The sequence below is a fragment of the Ailuropoda melanoleuca genome, chromosome 13 (genome assembly GCF_002007445.2).
Source record: "Ailuropoda melanoleuca isolate Jingjing chromosome 13, ASM200744v2, whole genome shotgun sequence".
NCBI lineage: Eukaryota > Metazoa > Chordata > Mammalia > Carnivora > Ursidae > Ailuropoda > Ailuropoda melanoleuca.
Window position 1 is genome coordinate 27,795,992 of NC_048230.1, and position 25,395 is coordinate 27,821,386.

Here is a 25,395-nt window from a genome sequence, read left to right on the forward strand (position 1 = left end):
GGGGGGGGGGCAGTCGTGACGGGCGGGCGGGAGGGAAGCTCCTGGCCCCCTCCCCATCGGGCTCTTCCCTCTGCCGGGGAGCAGATCCTCCCACCCAGATTCCCCCCCTCCCCAGGGCGCCAAGGGCCACGCCAGAGTGGGGGATGAGGTGTGCTCACCCCAGTCCCAAGTCTCCTGCCCCTCGGTGGGCATCCGCCTGCAGCTCTGGCCTTGTCTCCCCAGGTCTTGGGACCCGGGGTCCCTTCGGAGCTCTGCGCTGGCGGATCTCACCCCAGTTGGGGCGTCCGGGAGCCCCTGAGGTCACAGAGCCCAGCCGTCTGGTGAGGGAGAGCTCCGGGGGAGAGGTCCGAAAGCAGCAGTTGGACACCAGGGTCCGCCAGGAGCCACCAGCAGGCCCGGTGAGTGGGGTTGGGTGGTGAGACCAGGGGGCTGGAGCAGGCCTGGAGCCCAAGGAAGGCCACCCGGCAGCCAGGGTTTGGGTCCCCCCCATGCCACAAGCTGGCTCCTCCAGCTTCTCCTTCTGTACAATGGGCTCCCTACCAGATGGGTGCTGGAGCCCACTAGTGGGGAGCACCCGCCTCTCTCCAGGCTCCCCTTCCAATCATCATGGGGATCCCCTGCCCTCCGTGGACCCTGGAATGCCCAGAACTCAGTCCAGCTGTGGGTCAGCCTTTCACCGGCCCCCACTCCCCTCCTATGAAAGCATGTGGCTCTACTTTGAATGGGGCTTGGGCAGGGCGGTAGGGGGCAGGGAGAAGCAGCTAGGAGCCGGGCTCGGGTCTGGTAGGGCTCCTGTTTCTCCTCACGGCCACCCTCAGTGGGCTTTCTTGGAACAGCTCAGGGCTTGCTCCTGCCTCAGTTTCTCTCTGTGCATTGATAGGCTTGTCATTCTCCTTTCTGTCCTCGCTGAGGGTGGAGCCTTGGAAAAAGGTTAGAGGCCCCAAGCTCACCCACAAATGCCAGCCCCACCCGGCCCTTTTCCGCCCCCCCACCCCGTCCCTTTCAGCTGCCAGGGCCCCCCTGCCTCCCAGAGGAAGGTTAGGAATGAAGGAGATTAATTGCAATTAATAATTAATTAATATCATGTGAATAATAATTACCCAGATGGAATATTCATTCAGCACGCCTAGGCTCTCCAGGAGCTGGAAGCTGAAAGTTGGCCAGGCCAACGGGGGCGGCGGAGGGCGGGATGGCGAAGGCCTGGCAGGAACAGGAGGTAGAGGAGAGACTCAGAGGAGGGTACAGCCGCGGTCTGGGAAGTTTTGGCAGCTGGGAGTGGTGGGAGGTAAATTGGGCTGGGCAGAGGGAGGAAGGAGGGAAACGGAGGCTAGCATTACAGACAGCTGTCAGACTGGCATCTGGCCCTGCCTAATGTACTTGGTTAAAAGCCCTTAGGGGGGGTGGAGGGGTTTGTGGGAGGGGATGGTTAATGGTCCTGGGCAGGCGGGCCTGGGGGAGGGTGTGGGTGGTGGTGGAGCAGGGGTGAGAGGGAAGGGGTTGGAGGCGGCCTTCAGCGTGGCCCAGGCTCCTTGGGAAGTGGGAGACAGGCCGTGGGGATGGTCCTAAGGCCAAGGATGGGGTGTCCTGGCTGAGTTTGATCCTTGGTCCAGCTTTCTTCCTTGGGGTCACTCCCCCCAAAAACTGTGCACCCCAAGCCTGTGTTGGCTAGGAGGTGACTGCCCAGCCTGACCGCTGGACCCCCTGGCAGGTGCTTCAGGAGAGGGCCAGATGGAGGATGGGTGATACCGTGGTGGGGTTAGAGGACGGTGAGGGACGAAGGCATGGGGGCCAGGTAGGGATGAAGAATGGAGCGTTCCCTCAGCCTAGTCCTTCCTGGAGGGAGAGTGGGGGTTTCTGGGCTATGATGGCGCCTGGGACTGTGGGGGGGGGGGACCAGGATGGCTGTAGCTGGGCTTGATGAGTTGGGTATGCAGACCATAGGGGAGTTGCTCTTCGGGTGTCACTGCTGGGTGAGTGGGTGGCATGTGTGCGTGTGTGATGTAAGCGACCAAGTCTGAATGTGCCCCATGGGCACGTCGTGTCTGAGGAGGTGACGGTAAGAGGGAAGGGTTCGTGGATCTGTGGGGCAGTGCTCACCTCCAGTGGGGGTCTCTCTAGCATTGAGCCTTTCCAGGGACCTCCCTGCAGCCTCCCCAGGGGACATACTCTTAGCCGGGCCTTACCTATACCTCACTCTTCCCTGAGGTAGATGTCTCGCTACACTGAAAGGCAGGTAACTTTAGCCTGCCCATTTTACGGTTGAGCAAACTGAGGCTCAGAGAGGTTGCGCAGCTTGCTCAAAGCCAATCAGCTCTCAAGCAGTGGGATAATTCTCTCCAAGACCAGGTGCCTCCCACGCGCCGTTCCGCCTCCAGGGACTCAGTTTTGGCAGCGGGGGCGCACCACCCAGCAAGATGGAAGGAGGCCAAGGGAGACAAAAAGACTTGTCCAAAAGATTGCCCCCGACCAGAAGGAGACATTGCAACCCTCTGCTCCCACCCGGCATTTCTCCCCGAAGCACTTCTGGCGTTGGACCGTCCTGCGCGGAGCCCATGTCCCATCAGCACGTGCCTCACCCTGGCGCTGTGGGGCTCGGTCCCCGGTTATGGCTCTGGTTTGCGACCTCGGGCCCAGCGAGGTCTGGGCAGCAGCAAGACCTCTGTTTGCTGCGGGTCATGTGGCGAGTCTGAGGGAGCACTCTGGCCAGCAGGACTAGGGTGGGGGGACTTGGGTGCTCCCCTGCTCTGGCCTGGTCATGTCACCTGTCTGAGGCCCAGCTTCCTGATCCCTAAATTCAGGATGATGATAATACTAATAATGCCCCGGAGGCGGTGGTAGGAAAGGGCTTTGTGGGGTAGGAAGGTGGCCAGGGAGGAATTAGAAGCTAGAGAAAGGACAACTTACTGGGCTCTTACTGGGGCAGACAATGTTATGCTTTCCCTGCAGAGAGGTGTGTAATGGCCCTCACGGCTGCAGGAGATGGGGCTGTTGTTCCTCCCATTTGACAGGTGGGGAGACAGAGCACAGAGAGTTGAGAAAACAAGTCAGGTCACACAGCCCTTAAGTAGCGGAGTCAAGACTGATGCCCAAGATTGATGCTCTGAGCTCGCCTGCCTCTAGCTCAGGGGTATAGTGAGTGAGGGGGGCCACAGGGGACCCTCTGCCCTCTTCGCCACTGCTCTCAACACCTCGCCTCTGTCCAATTTGGAAGCAGGCTGGGCCTGAGGCTCAGAGAGGTGGGGGAGCTTCTGGAAGTGCACAAACCAGTGGTCACAGGGAGCCTGAAGGTGAAGGTTGAGACCGAAGAACAAGCAGGGCCACCATGTGCAGTTGGGCTGGTTGTTCACTGCACAGAGGTGCCCGGGCAAGTGGACTGAATGAAATCTGTGGGCTCCTGAGGCTCCATGTGTTCTGAGGGGACCCTTTTTCTAATCCACACAGAGCTGCCGTGTGGGTCATGACTGCCCCCTAGGAAAACCCGACTCCTTCAGGACCCAGAAAAGGGCAGGATGTGGGGAAGCAAACAGAATTGGGGGTGGAGAGGTTCCAGCCTCCAGGCCCAGGAGACAGACTTATCAGAGCCAGCTGGAGGAGTGGGGACCCCCGTCGCTCGACTGAGCTCCTATGAAAGCTGGTCCAGGCCAGCATTTACTGGAAATGCTGCCCCCAAAGCCCTCAGGGCCGAGTGTGCGTTTCAGTGCTTGTGTTTTCTTGCTGCGGGGCGTGGGGTCCCATCTGGCAAGACTCAGTCCCCAGCCCTTCCTAGATGGCAGTCCTCGGCATGGAGCCACAGGGCCTTGTGCCTGGAGCCCTAGTACCCACTAGGGCCATAGCCGCGCTTGGCCTGTGCAGCCAAGGTCTCAGCTCTGTCCTGGGATTGGAGGCAGAAGGTGGTTCCCGGGAGGGGCTGGTGACCCGAAGCCGCCCCTGGGACTTGTGCTGGGCCCCTCACTTGCTCTGCGAAGGTGAGGGCCATGAACTGAGCCCGGCCGTGAGGTTGGGCAGAGAGATCATTCACGCAGGAGGCTAAGCTTGGGTCTGAAAGACTTTGGGTGTAGGGGGGAGCGGCCGAGCAGCCTCGGTGGCTCCTGGTTCTGCAGCCTTCTGAATCCCACTTCCTCATCCTTAAAATGGAGCCGAGAGCCGTCTCCACTTTGCCAGGCTGCTTGGAGGTTCGGAGGCGACGATGTTGTCAGGTGTCCTGCCTGGGCTCTGGCAAGAGCAGACGCGCAGCACCTGTGAGGCCTGCCCTCCCTCCCAGGTGTCGGGGGTGGGGATGGGGTGCCAGGCAGCTGGCGCCAGCAGGAGGGCGGGCGTCCCAGACAGAAGCCTGGGCATTTGGGGGCTCCCAGTCAGGCTCCAGGGGGTGCTGGTGGGGGAGGGACAGCGCGGCAGGAGTCTTGAGCCAGACTCTGGCCTGTGGGCTTGGCCTTGCCTGATCGCCCCCTCCAGGCTGCCTAGAGGGCCCCAGCTACCCAGAGTCTGTCCCCAGAGGGACTCATGACCCTCTAAGGAAGTGACTCTGGCCTCAAAAATGTAGGTCAAATCCCATTATCAGAAATTTGTTCAGCTGCTCTCTGGGACTCCCACTGTCCTGCTGGGCAGCTGAGCCTCAACACGTCATGGGGGACAGTGCTGTGGGGGGGATGTCTCCCAGGTGGGGGCCCTGCGTCCCTGGCTCCTCGCTGTCTGCCACCACCCAGCCCACGTGGCTCGTCTGGCTCCTGAGAGCCCTGTGCGGCTGGAACATTGACACTTCGTTCTTCAGTCGTTATGATTGTAATTATTAATCCTTGTGATAATAACACGTTAGGAAGGGCTTCCATCTAACCTTCATGACAGCCCCATTTTACCGATGGGGAAACTGAGGCTCAGGCCTTCTGATGCCTTTCCATCCAACATGAGTGTTGAGCCCCTGGGCAGGGAAAGAGATGGGCGTGTCATGTGTTCAGGGACCTAAAGGTCGCCGTGTGGGAAGTTTTATCAGTGATCAGAGACGCCCAGACCTGTGTGCTTAAAGGCCCAGGAATAGAGGGGGCCACAGCCCTCTGTGGGTTGGGGGGTGCAGGCTTTGCAGAGGAGGGTGAGGTGGAGAAAGCCATGGGAAGAGATGGGGTTCAGGAGGAGGGATTCAGGGTGACAGTTTGAAGGGCAGCGCTTGGACACTCGAATTTACTGGAACATCTGGGAACCCTCAAGACCCTCATTCTCCCCCTTCCCAAGACTGTGATTCTGTGGGTCTAGGGTGGAGGCCTGGCGTCTGTATTTGTGATTCTGGGATTTTGGTGGGATTTTGGCCTCCTTCCTTCTGCACCCCGAATCTGGTGGAGCCTGACACAGGGCATAAGCCAATGCCAAAGGGGGTGGACGGGCTGGTAACAAGGGAGCCTCGGGGAGGGCACAGTCACTGAAGCCAGGTGGCCGCAGCTGCCGTGGCAGACATGAACTCCAGCCCCAGGCTGAGATCTGACCCCGCACCTCCCCAGCATGGCCCTGGGCTAGTCACCTCCAAGTGTCTGTCCCTAAGCCTTGGCCTGCCATTTGTAAAATGAGCACCAGATGACCTGGGCGGGTTGAGATCAAATGAGCCAGGGCACATGAGAGCCGGATGGCCAGGGAGCGAGAGGCAAGAGCAAGAGCCCTGGGCTAGTCACCTCCAAGTGTCTGTCCCTAAGCCTTGGCCTGCCATTTGTAAAATGAGCACCAGATGACCTGGGCGGGTTGAGATCAAATGAGCCAGGGCACATGAGAGCCGGATGGCCAGGGAGCGAGAGGCAAGAGCAGGGCACAGGGTCAAGGCCAGTCCGGCCGGTCACCAGCAGCGCTGAACTGGGCACAGAGGAGGGCGGGTGGATGGCGGGGGACAGAAGGGGCTCCCAGGGGAGGAGCCGAGGGATAATGGGAGAGGTGGGGGGCAGGTCAGGGGCAGGAGCCAGACCAAGCAAGAAGTGGTTTGGCTTTGAGATAACTCAGACCTGAAGCTTGGCTGTTGGCGGGGGGCGGTCTTAGTCTGGTGCCAGCAGGAGCCCCCTGGGGACAGAGGTGGGTTTGCCTGGTTTCTCCTCCTGTGGGCAGGGCTGTCCCCGTGTAGCCGCTGCCCAGCCCTCTGATCTCCCTCTCCTTCCTCCAGCACCTTTGGCGCCTCCCCCAGCGCTCCCTGGGCCTGCCTGCTAGGGAAGGGGCAGCCCGGCCCGCGGTAGGCCTTACCGGGTGGGGAAGAAGGAGGCTGTGGGAGGGAGGTGTTGGGGACAGAAAGGACCTAGTGTGTGCTCTTCCAACAGGCTAGGCTTTCCCCAGAGTGGGGCCAGCTTGGTCTGCACAGAGATGGGGGAGGCCAGAGGGGCGCGCTTGCTGACTTCCTGTGAGTGGCGGACATTCTGCTGGCACCAGGGCCAGCGCTGCCAGGATCCTCCTGGTCCGGGACGACCCCCAAAGCTTCACAGCCTTGCCTCTATCTGGGCTCGTCGTGCCATTTTCAGTGGGGAAATCTGCGGCTCAGAGAGGCTGCTGGACCATCTCTGACGCTGCACAGCCTGCAAGAGTGGGCTCGGGGCAAGGGACCTGGACTGGCTGCTCCTCTGGGGGGCCAGAAGGGGCAGAAACAGGGGCTTATCGGTGGAGCGCAGAAAGAATAAGTGGATACAGACCCAAGGGCCGGCGAGGGCAGAGGTGGTCCCGTCAGGGATGGGTGGGAAAGGCAGAGAGAGAGACCAAGCCCAGTGGAGGACAGGGAGGGCAGGGATCGCCCAAGCCAAGGGCGTGGGGTGGGAGGGGTACAGGTGGTCCAGGCCCAGGAGCCGAGAGAAAGCAGAAGTGGTCTAGGCCAGGGCAGGAAGAGGAAAGCAGTGACTCCTTGTCCTTGACGTTCTATTTCAAGTCTGACTGACGCTCTAGGGGCTTGGGATAGAGCGTGGAGCTCAGTCAGCCTGGGATGGGGTGAGTCAGTGTCCTTGGAGCTCAGACGGCTGCCTACCCGGGCTCTGGCCCTTCACGCCCCTCAACCCCCCTCTCCCAGGGCCTCTCATGGATACTGGGCCATTTCTATCTACTTCACCTTTGGGGTGAGAAGGCCTCGGAAGCTGATTCTGTAGGCTTGAATCCCAGCTCCACCGCGTCTTAGCTCCGTGACTTTGGGCAAGTTAGTTGGCCTCTCTGTTCTTCAGGCTTCGCATGTGTCGGAGGACGGTAGCAGTGGCATCTGTCCCACTGGCTTGTTGGGAAGATCAAATATGATAATACTCGTATTTAGAACAGGGCCTGGTACATAATAAGCCCTCCGTAAAAATGAGAAGTCTAGGTGGTTGATAAGGAAGCCAGCTAGCACAGGCTATGAGAGTTCATGACCTTGGGGCTCCCTTCCATCCTGCAGCCCAGGAGAAAGGCAGCAAACAAAAGCCTCACACCTGCATGGCCCAGTGGTGGGACCCTCGCCTGGGGGTCTGGGACTCAGTCTTCTTAAATGGGTAGGGGTGCGAAGAAGGCTCTAGTCCCTCTCAGGCCCCTGCAGTGCTTCCGGGCCTTTTGTGAGACCTGACGCTTGGAGTGGGGCCGCGAGAGCCCAGAAGGCCGACTCATCCCCTTAGCCCAGACTCTCCTGCCCCTTCTTCTCTTGAGGTCACTGTTCCTCCAGGCACCCTAGCTTCAGCCTGGAGTCCGCACTCCCCACAGAAGCTAGGCGCCCAGACCGGGTAGGGCAGCCATCTTGCTCAAGCCTGGTACGTCGCCATGACAACCTGGAGCCTCCCAGCCCCACTGCAAAGGCCCCTCTGAAAAATTTATCAGGAAAACTTCCGTGTTTAAAAATTAACCATGGGATTGAAATATTAAAGATGAGCTGCTTTGGGCAAGGCAGAGGGCAATGGACTTGGGCGTAGAGGAGCCAGGTTCTTTCCTCCTGACAGGATGGCATCTGCCCATCGCCCCAGCTTCCAGTTCTAACCCACGCTACCCCGTCTGCAGAGTCCGAGGCCTCCTCCATAGATTGAGGCTGGGGCCAGGACGCAGGAAGGGAGGCGCCTGCTTTACAGAGCCTGGGGTCACACTGCTCCCCATCTCCAGTTTGCCGCTTTCCCATGATACTTCTCGGGGGGGCTCCCTTTAGTCCACCTGAGGGCGGGGCTGGCCCTGCCAACAGCAGGGAGGGCCTGGCATGAAGCAGGCTGAACTGCCTTCCATCCCTGCTGCTCAGGCAGACCGGCCTGGGGGCGCCTACACCAGAGAGGGTGGGCTGGCACCTGCCCCCTACGCTGCTCAGCGAGCCCTGGCCCAGAGGGTGGGCTGTGCCCCCGGGAAGCATACTCCTGCCCCCGCCCCCAGGAAGGAACAGGGGCTTGGAGGAAGATGAGCTCTTTCCCCCCAAATCCATGGTCCCCTTAGCTGCTGGGCTGGGCCATCCCCTCCTCAGCGCTACTCCTTGTTCTGAGGTTCCCCAGGCTGATTCCCCTCTGCCCTCCCGCTCCCCCCAGTCTGTCCACCTGGCCCAAGTGAGTTTCGTCATCCCAGCCTTCAACTCAAACTTCACTCTGGACCTGGAGCTGAACCAGTGAGTGTGGCCTTGAGCCTGGAAGGAAGTGTGGCAGGCCGGTGGGCAAGGCATGGCCTTGACTTGGTGGGTGGGGAGACAGGGGCATGGCCAGGTCAGGGGACCTGGCTCTGAGCTGGGGTGGGACCCAAGTCAGACCCGGCCCCAGCCGTGACCCGCTCCTTCCTCCTGCCCCCCTGTCTGTTTCAGTCACCTCCTCTCCTCGCAATATGTGGAGCGCCATTTTAGCCGGGAGGGGACAACCCAGCACAACACCGTGAGTGCCTTTGGAAGGGGACAGGGGAGGTGGAATGAGGGGACAGGTGGTCAGTGGAGATGGGGTCCAAGGTACACTCTCTACTTGCTTGGCCCAGCCCCTTGGGACCCTCCATCTCTCGCCACCGTGGAGGCTCCAAGGGTCGGAGTGAACTGAAGGGTCCTGGTGAACTGAAGGGGCGTGGAGCCCGCGCTCCCGTCACCCAGCTCCAGAGGTCTGACTCGCCGCCGGCCTCTCCACCTGCCTGAGGTGGAGGCTTTCCAGGACCCTCCCTGCTCCATGCCCAGACTTTTCTAGGAGGTAGCCATTGAGGAACTACCCTTCTTATTCAGCACCAAAGCCTTGGAAATTCCTGGCTGTCAGGGACACCAGGGTCCCAGCCCCGGAGGCCCAGGGGCTTGAGCAAAGATGAAGGAGTGTCTATAAATAGCCTCCTTCCCCCCCCACCCCCCCACCAGCCAGTTCGGTAACTGGAGCACAAGTCATTCTGCTGGAGCAGGGAGGGGGGTGCTTGTCCCCCCTGACCTGAGAGCCCTGGCCAAGAGGACACACGCTGCACCCAGTTCCTCCGCCACAGACCCACAGACCGTGTCTGGAGGCGGCCCGTGGAGGCAGTGGTGTTTGTGAACACACTATGGGTGCACTTGTGTGGGCGCTGGGGCTCTCACGTGAGCAAGGGAGCCCCTCCATGGTGAGTGCTTAGAGCAGGGCCTGGCCCGAGCGCCGAGCGCTGGCTCTTCTTCTCCAAGGAATCTGGGAACCATGCGCCAGCCCCCCCCCAAAGAAATGATGTAGCCCAACGTCCTCATCTTGTAGGTGAGGGGAAGGGGGCCCAGAGAGGACCAGGCACTGGCCCAGGTGAAAGAGCAAATGAGGAGCGCGTCCAGAGTAGGGCCAGGCTCCAGCTCCACAGGCATACCCCAGGACCCGCACCCCTCCTCCTGCCTTCATGCGGGGTGGGGGGGGCATGTCTGTTCATGTTCTGCTGCTCCTCCAGGGAGCCGGGGACCACTGCTACTACCAGGGGAAGCTCCGGGGGAACCCCCACTCTTTTGCCGCCCTCTCCACCTGCCAGGGGCTGCAGTGAGTATGGGGAGGGGCTGGGGGAGGGGAAGAGGCTGGCCTGGGGATGCGTGGTGGGGACCTGCGCCTCTCTCTCTGCAGTGGGGTCTTCTCTGATGGGAACTTCACCTACATCGTGGAGCCCCGCGAGATGGCCAGGCCTCAGGAACCCCCCCAGGTGAGCCCCTCACGGTCCCCTCTGACAGCCTGCTATGCACGCACGTCCTCGTGGCTTGTCCCAATGGCTGTTGCTGCCTCCTCTCCTGGTAACCTCAGCCTTCCTGCCCTCCTCAGTCACCCCAGCTCTGGTTCCCTCCCCCTGTGCCCTCAGCTCCAATGTCCCCTCTGTCCCCCAAGTAACCTCCCATCGGGCTCCAGTGTCCTTTGCCCCTATCTCTCAGGGCGCCCCCAGGTCTTGACCCCGGAATCTGAGCATCTGGGAGATCAGATCCGACATGGGAGCTCTGGCCAGTTCTGGGTCACCCTGGGGTGGGGTGGGGGGAAGGGCTGGAGCTGTCCCCCATCTGGGCTCAGGAGCAGACCTGGTCGGCCCCCTCCCAAGAACTACTTCCCCCTCATTTCAGGGACCCCTTCCCCACCTCATTTACCGGACCCCTCTCCTCCCAGCCCCTCTTGGATGCAGGGAACCAGGTAAGGGAGGGAAAGTGGGGCTGGGGAGGGGGCCAGCTGTGCCCCCCTCACCTGTCCCCTCCCCCCAGGCTGCCTATTTGCTGCCCCCGCTCATTCTGCTCCTGTGAACCGGCCGAGGCTGAGAAGGAAAAGGCAGGTACGGGGGCCCGCACAGACCTCGGGCTGCAGAGACCTCAGGCTGTGGTCCAGAGCAGAAGGACACCCATCCATGATGGGGGCAAAGGAGGGCTCAGACTGATGTGGCTGGGGGCCAGGGTACCACGCCTCGGAGGAAGCCCCCCACCCCATTTCCTAACACCCGTGTCTACATCTGCCTGAATTATGGACAAACGGAGGCTGCCTGCCCTCATACCAAGGCTGGGGAGGGAGGGGACCCCCCACCAGTGGGGGGACCAGCAGTATCCCTGACTGGAGTTAAGCACCCCTGACTCTGCCCATGGCTTGGCCTAGACCCTGGGCATGGAGGGGACTGATCCCAAGTGCCCACCCACTGCCCAGGTCCGCCGGGGCCACCCTACCGTCCACAGTGAGACCAAGTACGTGGAGCTGATCGTGGTCAACGACCACCAGCTGGTAAGTTCCCAGCTGGGGGGCAACTCTGGGAGGGGGGCCCAGGCAGCCTGGCCCTCCGCCCACTCTCTTTCCTCCCAGTTCGAGCAGATGCGCCAGTCGGTGGTCCTCACCAGCAACTTTGCCAAGTCCGTGGTGAACCTGGCAGATGTGGTGAGCCACCCCCGTTCCCTTCCCTCTGCTCCCTCACCCCCACCCTGCTGTACACATGCTCGGGGTAAGCTCTGCAGGGCCCTGTCGGCCTCCACTCCCTACTTTCTGGAGAGACAGACTGTGCCCCCACCCTCTCCTACCCTCCAGCTCCACCCTCATCTTCTTCCCTCTGGGCCCAGATGTACAAGGAGCAGCTCAATACCCGCATCGTGCTGGTTGCCATGGAAACGTGGGCAGATGGGGACAAGATCCAGGTGCAGGATGACCTCCTGGAGACCCTAGCCCAGCTCATGGTCTATCGGCGGGAGGGCCTGCCTGAGCCCAGTGATGCCACCCATCTCTTCTCGTGAGTCCCCCGCCCCACACATCTGCCAGCCTTGGCTGCTTGCGCCAGTGCGCAGGGTTGCCGGGCACTCACTGGGTGCCAGGGGCTCTGGCAGGGTCTGGGAACCTGGCTCACCTTGCACCAGCCCCTAGCTGCTTGCCGCAGGCTGGGCATCTTCCCTGTGTCTTAGGTTGATGCCCCCTTTTCGGGTGCCCAGCGATCTTCCTCTGCCTGTCATCCCCCCGTTTGTCCCCTCTTCTTTCCAGCTGTCCCAGCATCCCTTCCTCAGGGACTCAGTGCTCTGATAGAAGAAAAAAATCTGATAAAAAGATCCTTGCAGTTGGAGATGATCTCATCGGAGCTTCTCATGTGGCTCATGGGCAAACAAACCCAAAGAGAGGAAGGGGTTTGCCTGAGGTCACACAGGTGGACAGGAGGACGGGCTCACCTCCCCGAGGGCAGGCTCTGGTGTGGGAGGCTCCCCAGTCTGCCGCTCACAGCCTAGGGAAGCCGACATGGGCAAGGCAGGGGGTTCTCCCGACACCCCTCTCCCTTCCAGGGGCAGGACTTTCCAGAGCACCAGTAGCGGGGCTGCCTATGTGGGGGGCATCTGCTCCCTGTCCAGGGGTGGAGGTGTGAACGAGGTGAGCCGTGTGGGGCCTGGCTGGGGTGGGGGTAGGTGCTAAAGGGAGAGGGGCTGTGAAGGCACGGGGATGTAGACATCTTTGTGCTCCATCTGCCTCACCCCAAGTACGACAACATGGGCGCCATGGCGGTGACGCTGGCCCAGACGCTGGGGCAGAACCTGGGCATGATGTGGAATAAACACCGGAGCTCAGCAGGTATCGAAGTAGAGCCCACGTGGCCCGCAACCAGCCCAGACCCACTCCCAGCAGCCCTAGAAGGGAAGAGGGTGTCCGTGGGAGGGGGGCAGTCCTCCACCCTCCCTTATAGCCACCCGCTCACCTCTCAGGGGACTGCAAATGTCCGGACAACTGGCTGGGCTGCATCATGGAAGACACTGGGTGAGTTCTTGGGGACAAGCTAGGGGAGGGTCTTGGGCAAGGGAGAACCACAGGGAGCACTGGGTGGCAGTTTGGACCCAGTGGCCTCAAAAGGCCCAGTGTTGGGCCCACTTAGGATTTCAAAAAGTCCAGTTTTCTGAGGACACTGCACAAGGAGACCCACGTTCCCTGGCCGACACAGGAACCGGCAGCCTGTAGTGTGCGCTCTGGCCACTGGGAGCCGCCAAAGCCTCATCTGGAGGCGCCTTTCCCACTTAGCGCTCCAACGTCCAACGCTTTGAGTCCCGAGGTTTCGGGAAGGGGACAGGAGCATCGACCCCGTCCACTTCCGCTTGATGGGCAGGCAGGAGGATGATCGTGCCGTCTCCGGGCACATAGATCCTCAGCCTCCTCGAGATGGTGACCGAGTTCCTCCGTGCACCCCATTCCCAAACTTGAGAAGGGGCTGGAGGGGAGGGCACGGCGGGGACTCAGCGGCTCCGTCCCGGACCCCTGCCCAGGTTCTACCTGCCCCGCAAGTTCTCGCGCTGCAGCATCGACGAGTACAACCAGTTTCTGCAGGAGGGAGGCGGGAGCTGTCTCTTCAACAAGCCCCTCAAGGTACTAGCCCCAGGGCGGGGATGTGGGAGCGAGGCTTGGGCAAGGTCCCGGCCAGACTCCCGACGCCCCTTCCCCGTCCAGCTCCTGGACCCGCCTGAGTGTGGGAACGGCTTCGTGGAGGCGGGGGAGGAGTGCGACTGTGGCTCGGTGCAGGTGAGAGACTGGTGCGGGCGCCGGCATGGGACGGGGGCGCGCGCCAGAGAAAGCCTGGGTGGGGAAGGTCAGGGCTTACCCACCTCCCTCCCCTTGTCCCCGCGTCCCTCAGGAGTGCAGCCGTGCGGGCGGGAACTGCTGCAAGAAATGCACCCTGACTCACGACGCCATGTGCAGCGACGGGCTCTGCTGTCGCCGCTGCAAGGTAAGGGGCACCTACCGCCGGGGCGGGACGGAGGCGGCACCAGGAGGGGCCAGACTGCTGGCTTCCCGATGAGGGGCGGGACCCAGGGAGGAGGAGCCGCTGGAGGCGGGGCAAATGCGGGAGCGGGACACGAGACGAAGAAAGCGCCAATGGAGAGGGATGAGGGCAGGGGCGTGCGCCCCCAGGGCCTGTTGAAGGCGGGGCTACGAGGACCGGGGCGGGGCACCGACCCAGAGGCGGTGGGAGGGGCGGAACCGTGAGCCGGCCTGGGGGCGGGGCTGACAGGGCAGGGAGAGGCCGGGGGGCGGGGCGAGTGGGGACCGAGGGCACAGGCCTTGAGAGGGGCGGGGCCTCCGGGAAGGCGGGGGCGGAGTCCGCGGTTCTGGCCTGAGCCGAGGAACACAACCCCTTCCCAGTATGAACCGCGGGGTGTGTCCTGTCGAGAGGCCGTGAACGAGTGCGACATCGCGGAGACCTGCACCGGGGACTCGAGCCAGGTCCGTCTAGCCCAGCCGCCCTGAGGGTCCCCGGGCGAGCAACCCCTATCCTTATCGGTTTGGCTCCGCGGGGTTACTGTTCTCTACGCGCCTCCGCTCCGCTGCTGGCGTCGCCGCGGCTGGTCAGCCTGAAAAACGGGTGTATCGTGCCTCCTGGTTTTGCTCCTTCCGTCATCAAATCAGTATAGTCTGGCTGGGGTTCCAAGGGCCTGGCACGGGGTTGGTATGTGCTCGGGATCAGAGTGTATAATAGTATTAGTTAACATCTTTTAAGTCCTTATTACGTGCCAGGTATTTAGTTCCATTAAGTTCTCCCAGCCCTGTGAAGTAGTTAGAGGAAACAGGGAGATTGGAGAGGCTATGGGACTTGCCAGTCTGCGTGGTCTGAGTTCTGAGCCAGACCTCTTGTCCTTGACTTGGAAGAGCCCTGTACTACTCTGATCCCCATGAGGGGGCATTTGGCACCCCTTCATTCCTCAACTCTCAGTCCTGAGGCTGGTCTGCTCAGTCCAGCCCTCTGTCCACAGTGTCCCCCTAACCTGCACAAGCTGGATGGTTACTACTGCGATCACGAACAGGTATGATGGGTGGGGGCCCTCCCCCTTGGGGCCTCTGGCTCAATACAGTCTTTTGTCTTATATCCATTCCAACCACTCAGTGTCTTAGTCCCTTGTCTCCTGTTTGTTCCATAGGGCCGCTGCTATGGAGGTCGCTGCAAAACCCGGGACCGGCAGTGCCAAGCCCTTTGGGGCCATGGTGAGTCTTTGGCTAGGAATGGGAGAGGGGGGACTCTGGGGGACCCAGAATCAAGAGGCTGGGGAGGGGTAAGTTCTGGCTAAATAGGCCCTCTACCAAGTGTGTGGTCTCCAGGATCTCAGCGACCCAGCTGGACAGGGGGTCAGACCAGAGTGTTGGAGGTGCAGGCCTGAGGTCTTGGGGCAGGTTCTGGGGTGAGTGGGTGACGCCTGGCATCATCTCCTTACAGCGGCTGCTGATCGCTTCTGCTATGAGAAGCTGAACGTGGAGGGGACAGAGCGTGGGAACTGTGGGCGCAAGGGGTCAGGCTGGGTCCAGTGCAATAAACAGTGAGTTGCCAAGGTTCCTGGTTGGCCTCCCCAGCTCTGGGAGCCAGGAGGATTTTTTTTTCAGAGTTGGGGCAACAGGTTCTAGGATAAGCCTTTGAGTCCCCGTGGAGAATATGTGAAAAACCAGGTGGTGGGGAGAGGGCAGATTCAAGCTCAGTAGCAGTAGTAGCATTTGGACTGGAGGTCAGACTTACGGCCCACTGTCTCCATGCTGCCCCAACAGGGATGTGCTCTGTGGCTTCCTCCTCTGCGTCAACATCTCTGGAGCGCCCCGGCTGGGGGACCTAGGGGGAGACATCAACAGTATTACCTTCTACCACCAGGGCAAGGAGCTGGACTGCAGGTGTGGGCTGAGACCTTGTCTGGGGAAGGGCAGGTTTGCAGCCGTGGTGGCGGTGGGGGGCAAGGGCTGAGGCTGGCTATGCTGGTTCCCCAGGGGTGGCCACGTACAGCTGGCTGATGGCTCCGACCTGAGTTACGTGGAGGATGGCACGGCCTGTGGGCCCAACATGCTGTGCCTGGATCATCGGTGCCTGCCAGCCTCGGCCTTCAACTTCAGCACCTGCCCTGGCAGCGGGGAGCGCCGGATCTGCTCCCACCATGGGGTAGGTGCCCGGAGGCCAGGGCTGGTGGGAGGGGCTCCTGGAAGAGGACAGGCCCCCCGCTCACCTCTACGGGCCCCACCCCATCTCTAGGTCTGCAGCAATGAAGGCAAGTGCATCTGTCAGCCAGACTGGACAGGCAAAGACTGCAGCATTCACAACCCCCTGCCCACGTCTCCGCCCACGGGGGAGACAGAGAGATACAAGGGTGAGGCTGGAGCAGGCTGGGTTGGGGCTCTGTCTCTCCCCTTCTCCATGCCTGTCCCTGCCAACCGAGCCCTGCCCTCCTCCCCAGGTCCCAGCGGCACCAATATCATCATCGGCTCCATCGCGGGGGCTGTCCTGGTCGCAGCCATCGTCCTGGGAGGCACGGGCTGGGGATTTAAGTAAGACACACACACACCCCTCCTCCCCCCATATCCCTCGGTGTTCTTGGGGGGTGTCCGAACCCCAGACTGTTGGAGCTGAGGGGGCCACCCTGAGAAGTTAGCTAAGCCAGAGCTCACACATCACAGTCCGAGCCAGCCACACAATCTCGTTTTATTCACATTTCCAAGAGATTAAAAAAACAAAAACAAACCAGAACACCAAAAGATTTTACATTAACAATCCTATTTCCCAGCTTCTCTTGCAAAAGGAGAAGACTGGGGGGCCTCAGTGCATCCCGGCCCGGCCGTGGAGAGAAGCCAAGCAGGAGCTGCCGGAAACTGGCCGTGTCCTCTGTCCCTAGGCCCCACCTACCCCACGGTGCTCCTGGCCATCTGCGTCTGGGGCCCACGAGCTGGTCTCACGCCCTCACGGTGCAGAGGAGGGACCTGAGGCCCAGGGTCACTTCATGAGTTAGTTGCAGAGTCAGGACTCGAACCCAGGCATTTCTCCCTAGGCCCGTCATTAGTGACCCGGTCCTGGAGACCCTGGCCCATCTCTGGGGCCAAGGGTCTCATGGGAGCCAGGAAGGCCCTCCCTGAGAGAAGGGCAAGGTCACCCATGGCTCCTTTTCCTTTCTCTCTCTGCCTGGCCCCTCCTTGGCTCCTGAAGAAACATCCGCCGGGCTAGGTACGACCCGACCCAGCAGGGGGCAGTGTGACGCCGGCCACGTCATCCCTCCCGCTGTCCCTGTCTCCTCCATCTCATTCGTCACCTCACATTCTGTTGATGGGGAGCTGGGGGCTGATTCCCCACCCCTGCTGTCACTGCTGTCACTACAGGGGTGGGAGAGCTCCGCTCTGGGAAGAAAGTCCTCAGCCTCCCCCTGCCCCTTCCTCCTGCCCACCTGCCCTCTCAGGCCCTGGTCCATTTCCTCCTGCCCTTCCTATGGCCAGACCACCCCTGGCCAGGTGGGCCCTGGAGCTGTGTCCCCTGCAGCCCTTTTCTCCCGGGAGGGGAGCCTACCTCTGCGTCCCATCTGTTTTGTCTTCCATGTCACCGCTGTCTTAACTTCCCACCAGATCCCCTCCCCGGCCAGCCTGTGACTTGCCGCCTCTAGGGCCCAGCACTGACCTCCCAGGGCCCAGCTCAGGGGCTCTCCCTCTGGGCCCTGCCTCACCTCCTCCCCTGATGCCCCCTCTCCGTTCCAGGTCCGGAGGGGCCTAAGTGCCACCCCCCTCCCTCCGAGCCTGGCGCCCACCGTCTCCACCCTGAACCACGAGGCAGCCCCTGCCCAGCCACAGAGGGAGGCACCATGCAAATGTCTTCCGGGCCCAAGCCCTTCAACTCCTGGCCCCATGGGGGGGGGTTTGGGTGGGGGGCCGTGGCCCTGCCCTTTACACCACCACCAGGGTGGACCAGGCCTGGGGCATTTTCCTCATGGTCCCCCACCCCACCTCATGCGGCTTTGGCCTCGCACACCAACTCTCCCTGTGTGAATGTAGCTTCCATCATCACGGATTGCCACAGCCCAAGGGTAGCGGGGGCGAGAGAGAGGCCCCCCAGTGGGCAGGGCCTGGGACAGCCCCTCCTCAGAACTAGGCAGCTGGGACCAGGGTGTTAGCTATCTGGGACTTAGGGGGAGGGGGCTGACAGCTACATTTTTTTTTTTTTTTTTTTTTTACTGAATCTTAACTGATGAATGTAACTTTGGGGGTGCTGGGGCGAGGGAAGTTGGGATACTTTGACATTTGTGGGAGGGACCGGAGGAACCGAGGCATGGCCATCATCCCCCCGGGACCCTCCCCTGGGATGATCACACCTGGAATCCTCTCGTGGAACACAGCCGTCCCCAAGCCAGGCAGGGGCTGGGCGTACTTGCGTGCCCCTCAGCCCAGCCCTGCTGAGCTTGGAGAGAAGAATGAGTGCTGATTCAAACCAAAGCTGCCTGTCCTGTGCCCAAGGCCTAGGTTATGGGTACGATGACCACACATCCCAGATTGTCTTCAATTTCAAAATGACCACCCTGTTATCCCTGCCGGGACGCATGTGTTTGGGGATCTAGAAAATCCAGTCCCTGAAATAAAATGGCACCTCCCCCCCCTTTCAAGAAGGGTGATTCTGGGGCTGACTCAGGGTTTAGGTGCCCCGCCCCCCGCATGGCCTAGGGGTTCCAGGTTGGGCCATCTTCCCAGGGAGGACTCCCCAAGCAGGAAAGACTGGGATGGCCCAGTGACTGGAGGGTTAGGGGTTTTGCCAGCGATGTACAAGAGGAGGTTAGAAAAGGCAGGCCTCATATATGATCCTCAGCTTCTAGAAAAGTCCTCAAGGCCCTGTCAAACCCATTCTGCTCCTTACCCCCATTCCAGGGCTGAGTAGTAAGTTTACAGTTGTTCTCCCCACTCTGTCCTCTGATCCCCACTGCAGCTGAGCCTGACAGGCTGCGGCCGGGCCGGATTCCTCAGTCCTGCCCCTGGCCTTCCCTCGTGACCCATGGGACAGTGGAGCCTTGGCTCAACTGCTACAAACCAGCTGGCAAGGGCAACATGAGGGTCAAGCTACCTTACGGATGAAAGCCACACATGAGCGGAGCCCTTCTCCCCAGGAATACCCCACCTAGACTCAGCAGGGCTTTCTGGACACCCCAGGGCCTTGGAGCTGCCTGTTTCAGTCCCTCTGTTTCTGGGGCATCTTTGAGGAGGAAATGGCTCCCTGTTTATCTGCACCACCCCTCAGGGCAAACTGGGGACTGAGACCCATTGACACCCTTTTGGGTGGCCAGATGCGGCTACAGTGGGGTCCTCAATACTGAGCTCCAGCTGGTACTGCCCAAGAGAAGGGGGTGGGGGAGCACCCCCCCCCCCGTCAGTCCTGCTCCGCCAGCCCCACAAGCTGGAGCTGGGGGCAGGAGGGAAAGGGCTGGGCTTTGCACTGCTGCCGCGTTTCTCTAAGGCGTGCTCCACTGATAGACGTGCACACAGCTGGTGATGCATCTGGCACAAGCATTTGGAGCCACATCTCCGCACACGGGTGAATACCTCTGCACGTGCAGACAGGCCTGTGTGTGCACAAGCGTGGGGGCAGGCGTGAGGATGTGGAGGACTCAAGACTTCCTGTGACCNCCCGCCACCCCCACCCCCCGCCCCCGGCAGCGCCCAGGGAGGAGTGGAGGCTGCACTGGCCTGGGCCTGGAAATGGCTCCATACAGTATCCTGTACATATGTCATCTGGGACTCGGGGCGGGGAGGCAGGGACAGGAACATCAATTAAAGATCATGTCCTGGGGCTTCCATGGAGCTCACACCAACCTGCGTCTCTGCTTTCTGTAAATGACCGTACTGTGACTGTGACTCGGGACCCCTCCCCATCTTCCCTGGCGCTGGAGGTGGGAAGTGAGCACCCAGGACTGGGCGCTGGGAGACTGGGACGAAGGGGCGTACTTTTCTGTTCCTGGCCAGGAAATATGCACTGATGGGTGGAGGGCCAGCCCTTCCGCTTCCTCCGCTCTCCTGGCAAAGATAACTGCTGTCCTCTGGCTTTGGCAAAGCATAAGGGGAGGTGAATAGGAAGCATTTTACTCAAAGGCAAGAGACCCAACTTCCCTTTTATGGTTACAGCCAGAGAAGCCTCTCCTCGCCTCCCAGGAGATTCCAGAAAGCTGCATAAAACCACTAATCTGGTCCCAGGGCACCAGCTCTTTGGCCTGCAGAGAATTTGCGGTTTCTGACCTCTGCTTTCTCCCACCTTGCCTAGGGCAGGAGGGGACTGACCTCTGCCTAGGACCTAGGACCGGAGCCCCTCCCACGCCAGAGGAACCTATTCTTCCCAACCTCCCCTTTGGAGGCTTTGGGCCTGGAGGTATCTGGTTCTGGAAGTCCTGCTGGTTCAGGGGGAAGATAAGAGGTGGGGGCAGAGAATGAAAACAGGTAAGACAGATAATGGGAGCAAAAAAGAGCAGCAGTCAAGGCCCTGGAGAGAATGAGCAGCTGGAAGCCCCAGAATCTTGCCCCATTTCCAATGGGTGGGGCTCTCAGGACCACCCCAGTTCACATGCAGAGAGAGCAGGACTCAGGGCAGCACCAGCTTAGGTTCCCGGTCTGCGCCCTGGGTACTGAGTCCCCCAGGATGTCGGGAACATCCACATCCCATCTCCCCACCCTGGCAGACCAGGCAGCCCAGCTGGAAACTTTCTCCAACCCACAGCCACTGCCTGCTGTCTAGCTTGCCCTGTCTGCTCTGGGTGGGAAACCTTAACTTTCACCACTGCCTCTCCACTCTTCCTTGCTCATGCCCCCTCCCTCCTCGCTTCTCCATCTGTCCTGACCTTCAGACTCTGAGGGGTCACACAGCTGAGCCTTCAGGGGGCGAAAAATGTGGCTTCTGGCCAAGGGCATGGGTGAGGCTTTTCACACCGTGACTCATGAAGGTCAGTGCTCAGTCACTCTTGACACCTGCTTCTTGGCCTCAGGCCAAACCCCAGGGCCCCAGGAGTTACCTGTGTGAGTGCCCAGAGGAGCAGGAGGCCGTGGGGCCGAGTGGGCAATGGGGGGCAGTGGGAACGCCAGGGAGGTAGCCTCAGCCCTCTGCTGCGGGGCTGACCTCTGGTGCCAGCACACCTCTCCCATCTGCCCAGGTGGAAGGCTCTAGGGACTAGAATGGAACACCAGATCCAAACAGATCATCTGGAAAAGTACTTACTTTGGCTTCAGAACATGTCACAGGCCATTCTAGCCATTCTAGCAGAGTATTTCCCGAAGAGTGTGGTGTGGGACCAGAAATGCAAAATTTGCCGTGAAGGCCACTATTGTGAGAATTCCCAGGTGTGGTTTTTTTTTTTTTTTAAAGATTTTATTTATTTATTCGACAGACATAGAGACAGCCAGCGAGAGAGGGAACACAAGCAGGGGGAGTGGGAGAGGAAGAAGCAGGCTCATAGCAGAAGAGCCTGATGTGGGGCTCGATCCCATAACACCGGGATCACGCCCTGAGCCGAAGGCAGACGCTTAACCGCTGTGCCACCCAGGCGCCCCCCCAGGTGTGTTTTTGATATGGTCTCCTCCCAGATCCTTTGATAGGATCACCACCGCATGCTGTCTCTGGGTCACCCTTCCTAACCCAGCACTCACCTGTTCAGAATTTCTGGATGGATCGTGGGTCCAGATTTCAGTTCCCAGTTCTCTGTGGGCCTCCTCGATGCGCTTCTGAGTTGAAGGTGGTGTGATGGACAGCTGGGGTCACTAAGCCCACTCTGCACTGTGCAGGTGCTCAGAGTGTGTCTGCTGAGTTGAAGGAATGATTACAAATTCGTTATGGTTCATCTCAGTATCTAGACCGGTGTTGTCCAATAGAATAAAGTGTGTGGCCCACAGAGGCAAGCTACGTATATACGTTTAAATTTTCTAGTAACCTCATTAAAAAAAGAAACAGGTGAGACACTTGGGTGGCTCAGCCCGTTAAGCATCTACCTTCAGCTCAGGTCATGATCCCAGGGTCCTGGGATCGAGTCCTGCATCGGGCTCCTTGCTTAGTGCGGAGCCTGCTTCTCCTCTGCCTGCTGCTCTCCCTGCTTGTGCTCTCTCTGACAAGTAAATAAAATCTTAAAAAAAAAGAGAGAGAAAGAAATAGGTAAAGTTAGTATCAGTGTAACTTATCAAATCAAATATATCCAAAATATTCTCATTTCAAAATGGAATCAACATAAAATGATCACTGAAATGTTACATTGGGTTTTTCTGTTTGTCTTTGGTACTAAGTTTTAGAAATCAGGAATGTATTTTGGACAAGCATGCGTCAGTCTGAACTGGCCACATTTCAAGTGCTCAAGAGCCACATGTGGCCAGTGGCTACCATATTGGACGGTGCAGGTCTAGACAAGAAGTGCTAAGTTGCACTATCTCAACCCAGGAAACTCTGAAGGAGGCAAGGCCAGAAGAGAGGAAATGAACGAGGGCAGGAGGGACCAGAATTGGCTGCGGAGGACAAGACCTCCTTCAAGCTCAGAGGGGATCTGCGTGCTCCTTCCTAGGACGCAAGGGAAGAGCTAGGATGACCTTGGCAGGGCTGGGGAATTTTAACTTAATCTAGAGTGAGAGAGCTAGATGTGTCCTGCCCTGAAACTGGCTTTGGCCCCAGGAACATGCCGCAGCTAAAGTGTGATTTCTACCGTGCTTTTCAGAAGGGCAGCGGAAGCCCAGGGGCAGCCTGGCCCTGAGGCTTGGTGCCCAGGAAGCCTCTTCCTGCCAAAAGCATCTTGCCGGCAAGGGCTGTCAGCAGCGGCTGGAGCTTAACTTCTGGCCTTTAACGCTGGAGATTCATTCTCTTTTCTTTCTTTCATTTTTTTAAAGATTTTATTTATTTGACAGAAAGCACAAGTAGGCAGAGGGAGAGGGAGAAGCAGACGCCCCACTAAGCATGAGCCTGACACGGGGCTCAGTCCCAGGACCTTGAGATCATGACCCGAGCCGAAGGCAGATGCTTAACCGACTGCGCCACCCCGGCGCCCCTTCATTCTCTTTTCATGAGAAGCCACAGACACAGTCAGGGAGTGAGTTCTGCACCCCACTCGCACACAGGTCCCTGAGGCCCTCTCCCCCGACCCTGAAACCCTCCGTGCCCCCAGCAGCCGTGGTGGCACTGCAGGCCCCCCGGGGGGGGTGTTGAAAGCAAAAGCAGGGAACGAGCATCGTCTAGGGTGTGCTGCAAGAGGTCTAAGATCTTGCAGCCTAAAGTCTGTCCCGGTGACAGCTCCCGGGGTGTGCCCTGGCAATGGTGCGGGAGTCATGGGGACCCGGCGTCACCTGGGCCCTGGGGAGGGAAGTGTCTCCCTGCTCAAGGAGACTGACGAGGCTGGGAAGCCACGGATAACATAGTCCCGCTCCTGCACCGCCAGAGCGTTCTGCCTGGTCACATGTCGCCCTCCAGGTCCTCTGTGAGGGGACAAGGTGCCACCCGGTCATCCAGGATGCCAACAGAACGCCCCTCGTGCTTGCCGGCCCTTTGCTCTTGCACACAGCCATTCACGCATCCATCTGACCACAGCTGAGACCAAGTCCCCCCCCCCCCCCCCCCCCCCCCAGGTTCAGGGCCGGCAGCCTCGCTCAGGATACTGGCTGGGCCCCAGCTGGCTCCGGAGCAGCCCGGGTCACGGGGCTCAGGCCCTGAGCCTGCCCTGCCTTCTTGGCCAATGCTTCAGTTGGGCTCTGGAGTGTTTTGTTTTGTTTAAAGATTTATTTATTTATTTGAGAAAGAGAGCATATGTGTGGGGTGGAGGGGGAGAGGGAGAGGAGAGAGAATCTCAAACAGACTCTACACTGAGCATGAAGCCCCACACGGGGCTCGATCCTACAACCCTGAGACCATGACCTGAGCTGAAATCAGGAGTCTGTGCCCCCCAGGCGCCCCACTGGGCTCCAGAGTGTTAGTTGCTGCTCCCCTCAGCCCCACCCTGACCCCTCAAGCACACTCCTGGCCTTCAGCCAGTCTGAACCCCTGCCCACTTGGCAGCCTGCGGGCTTCCTGACAAGTGTCTGACCAGATGCCTATCTCTATTCTCCCCAAGAGCCATCTGCTTCTCCCTGGCAGCCGTGGTGCCCACTTGGGTTTAAAAATGAACTCACTGTCTGCTTTCTCCAGCCTGACCCCAGGAACTTCTTCCAGGTGGAGCCTGGTCCTGGCTGCCTCTGCCAATAAGGTGCCACTGTCGTTCAACCGCAAGGAGAATATTCCAGTGTTTCCGCGGAGCACAAGACTATATGGCCTTCGTTCGAGGAAACTCCATCCTTTTCCATCCTTAAAAACAAGACCACCACGACCAAAACCAGCCCCTGGCCACCAGCCCCACATCTTCACAGCCACACCTGTTGATAGAACCGCCGGCCCCCATTGCCCCATTTCCTCACCACCCATCCAGGTCTCGGAGCAAACAGTGGAGTTGCCAACTCCAAATCCATCTCCTTCTCCGCCCCGTCATCCGGGGTCCTGGCAACAGCCACCTCTGCTCCTCTGGCCCTGCCGTCTCCAGCCCTGCCTCAACCCCCCAGTGCCCAGGCTCACCTGTTTGCCCCCTCCTCCCTCTACAGCTCCTCTCAGGGCCATGTTCCCTTCTCGGCTCCAGTGTCTTTTGGTTCCTTGAAAATTCTTGCCCTTGGACCTTCTCCCCATTTACAACTTCATCCTTCACATTATCGGCATGTTCCATCTGCTGGCCCGTCAGCTGCCCCACAGACAGCATCAGCTCCATGAAGGGTGGGCCGGCTCTGCCTCTTACCACATTCCCAGCACACGCAACACTCAGGGCGCTCAATAAACATGCATCGAAGACGGGCCATCTGAAGACTAAGCAGGGCTGCGGTTGTGTGTTGGGTTAGGAGAAAAAAGGAGAAACATAAATTTGGGCCTGAACATCGGGCTGGCTCACCACTGTTATTGTTTAACTGGAGTTTAATCTGGAATTTGAGTGATCTTTGGGGTGTGGAAGCAAAAGAGTGTCATTGGAGCCATATCCCATGGCATGTGGCACAGTGGAAATTTCTTTCCTGATGCACAATAGAAAGAAGAATTGACTTGCTGCTGGAAAAAAAAAAAAGAAAGAAACAAAAAGAATTAGGAGTCTATTTGCAAATCCACCCTCTCCCCAACCGGCTTCCTTCCTCAGCCTTTCCAGATGCGTCAGTGGAAACATCAGCTGAGGGCTCACCGGGGGACAGGCACTGGGGCCGCATCTCCCATGATCCTCACTCGCCCAGCATGACGGAGCCATCACTAGCCCCCCTTCGCAGATCAGGACACCCAGCTTTAGAGGACACGCCCCTGTGAGCTCACTGTTTCTGCAGCTCTCATCTGACACTGTTGCTTTTATGTAAAGGTCTTATTTTCTGCAACTCTCTGAAGCCCCCCACGAGTCTCATTTTCTCCTTGCATCTTCCCTAGAGCCTTTCCAAACGGGACCACCTCACGCAACCTGGTGAGTGAGGATGCGACACCCTGCGCCGTCCCTGCAGCCCAGAGAGGAGACAGCAGAGCTCGAGGGACAACCGTTCCCTTCAAAGGACTTTTATGGGTTCTTCTCCTTTCTGAGTCTTTCATAAATGTCAAAGATTTGTAGTGTTTATTTGCTAAAATACTTGCCCAGCATCTCTAAGAGCTTAAGGGGAAAGAATAAAAGATGTGAAGAAAAAAATCTAGTGACCAGTGTTTTTGCAAAGGGGATGGAGACTGAAATCCTGCTGATTCAGACAGAATTGCAGAATCTGGACGGAAGAAAGTATCTGTCCAACTTCCCACCCGACTCCTCCTGCAACCACC

The 25,395-nt window shown here is 59.5% G+C and overlaps 1 protein-coding gene and 1 long non-coding RNA gene across 7 annotated transcripts; one reads left to right on the forward strand and one right to left on the reverse strand.

Moving 5' to 3' along the window:
- Positions 1-109: 109 nt before the first annotated feature.
- On the forward strand, positions 110-18,931 carry ADAM11 (ADAM metallopeptidase domain 11). Of its 6 annotated transcripts, XM_019800220.2 has the most exons (26): positions 116-398; positions 8,466-8,542; positions 8,732-8,798; positions 9,796-9,881; positions 9,963-10,038; positions 10,445-10,511; positions 10,580-10,647; positions 11,010-11,084; positions 11,163-11,234; positions 11,414-11,580; positions 12,119-12,203; positions 12,311-12,401; positions 12,533-12,584; positions 13,085-13,184; positions 13,266-13,337; positions 13,450-13,542; positions 13,959-14,039; positions 14,567-14,617; positions 14,732-14,795; positions 15,025-15,124; positions 15,348-15,467; positions 15,561-15,729; positions 15,820-15,934; positions 16,022-16,112; positions 16,765-16,782; positions 17,304-18,931. In XM_019800220.2, the coding sequence occupies exons 1-26, from the start codon at positions 144-146 to the stop codon at positions 17,317-17,319; spliced, it is 2,328 nt and encodes a 775-aa protein (XP_019655779.2). In that variant the 5' UTR covers positions 116-143; the 3' UTR covers positions 17,320-18,931. The 6 variants fall into 6 exon arrangements, with proteins under 6 accessions (XP_034496408.1, XP_034496407.1, XP_019655779.2 ...); XM_034640514.1 differs by having other exon boundaries at positions 16,765-18,931; XM_034640515.1 differs by lacking the exon at positions 16,765-16,782.
- LOC117795521 lies at positions 14,594-24,586 on the reverse strand. The gene is made up of 3 exons (XR_004619574.1): positions 23,709-24,586; positions 21,219-21,371; positions 14,594-15,408 (listed from the first exon to the last, which is right to left on the reverse strand). It is a non-coding gene; the product is annotated as an uncharacterized LOC117795521 (long non-coding RNA).
- Between the last annotated feature and the right edge of the window lie 809 nt (positions 24,587-25,395).

What these genes read in the sequence shown, in the direction of transcription:
- ADAM11 (XM_034640514.1), top strand. Translation starts at nt 144, where the DNA reads ATGAGGTGTGCTCACCCCAGTCCCAAGTCTCCTGCCCCTCGGTGGGCA. An exon ending in TGGTCAACGACCACCAGCTG is followed by an intron (nt 11,085 to 11,162) that starts GTAAGTTCCCAG and finishes CTTTCCTCCCAG; the next exon opens with TTCGAGCAGATGCGCCAGTC. An exon ending in GGCAAGGAGCTGGACTGCAG is followed by an intron (nt 15,468 to 15,560) that starts GTGTGGGCTGAG and finishes CTGGTTCCCCAG; the next exon opens with GGGTGGCCACGTACAGCTGG.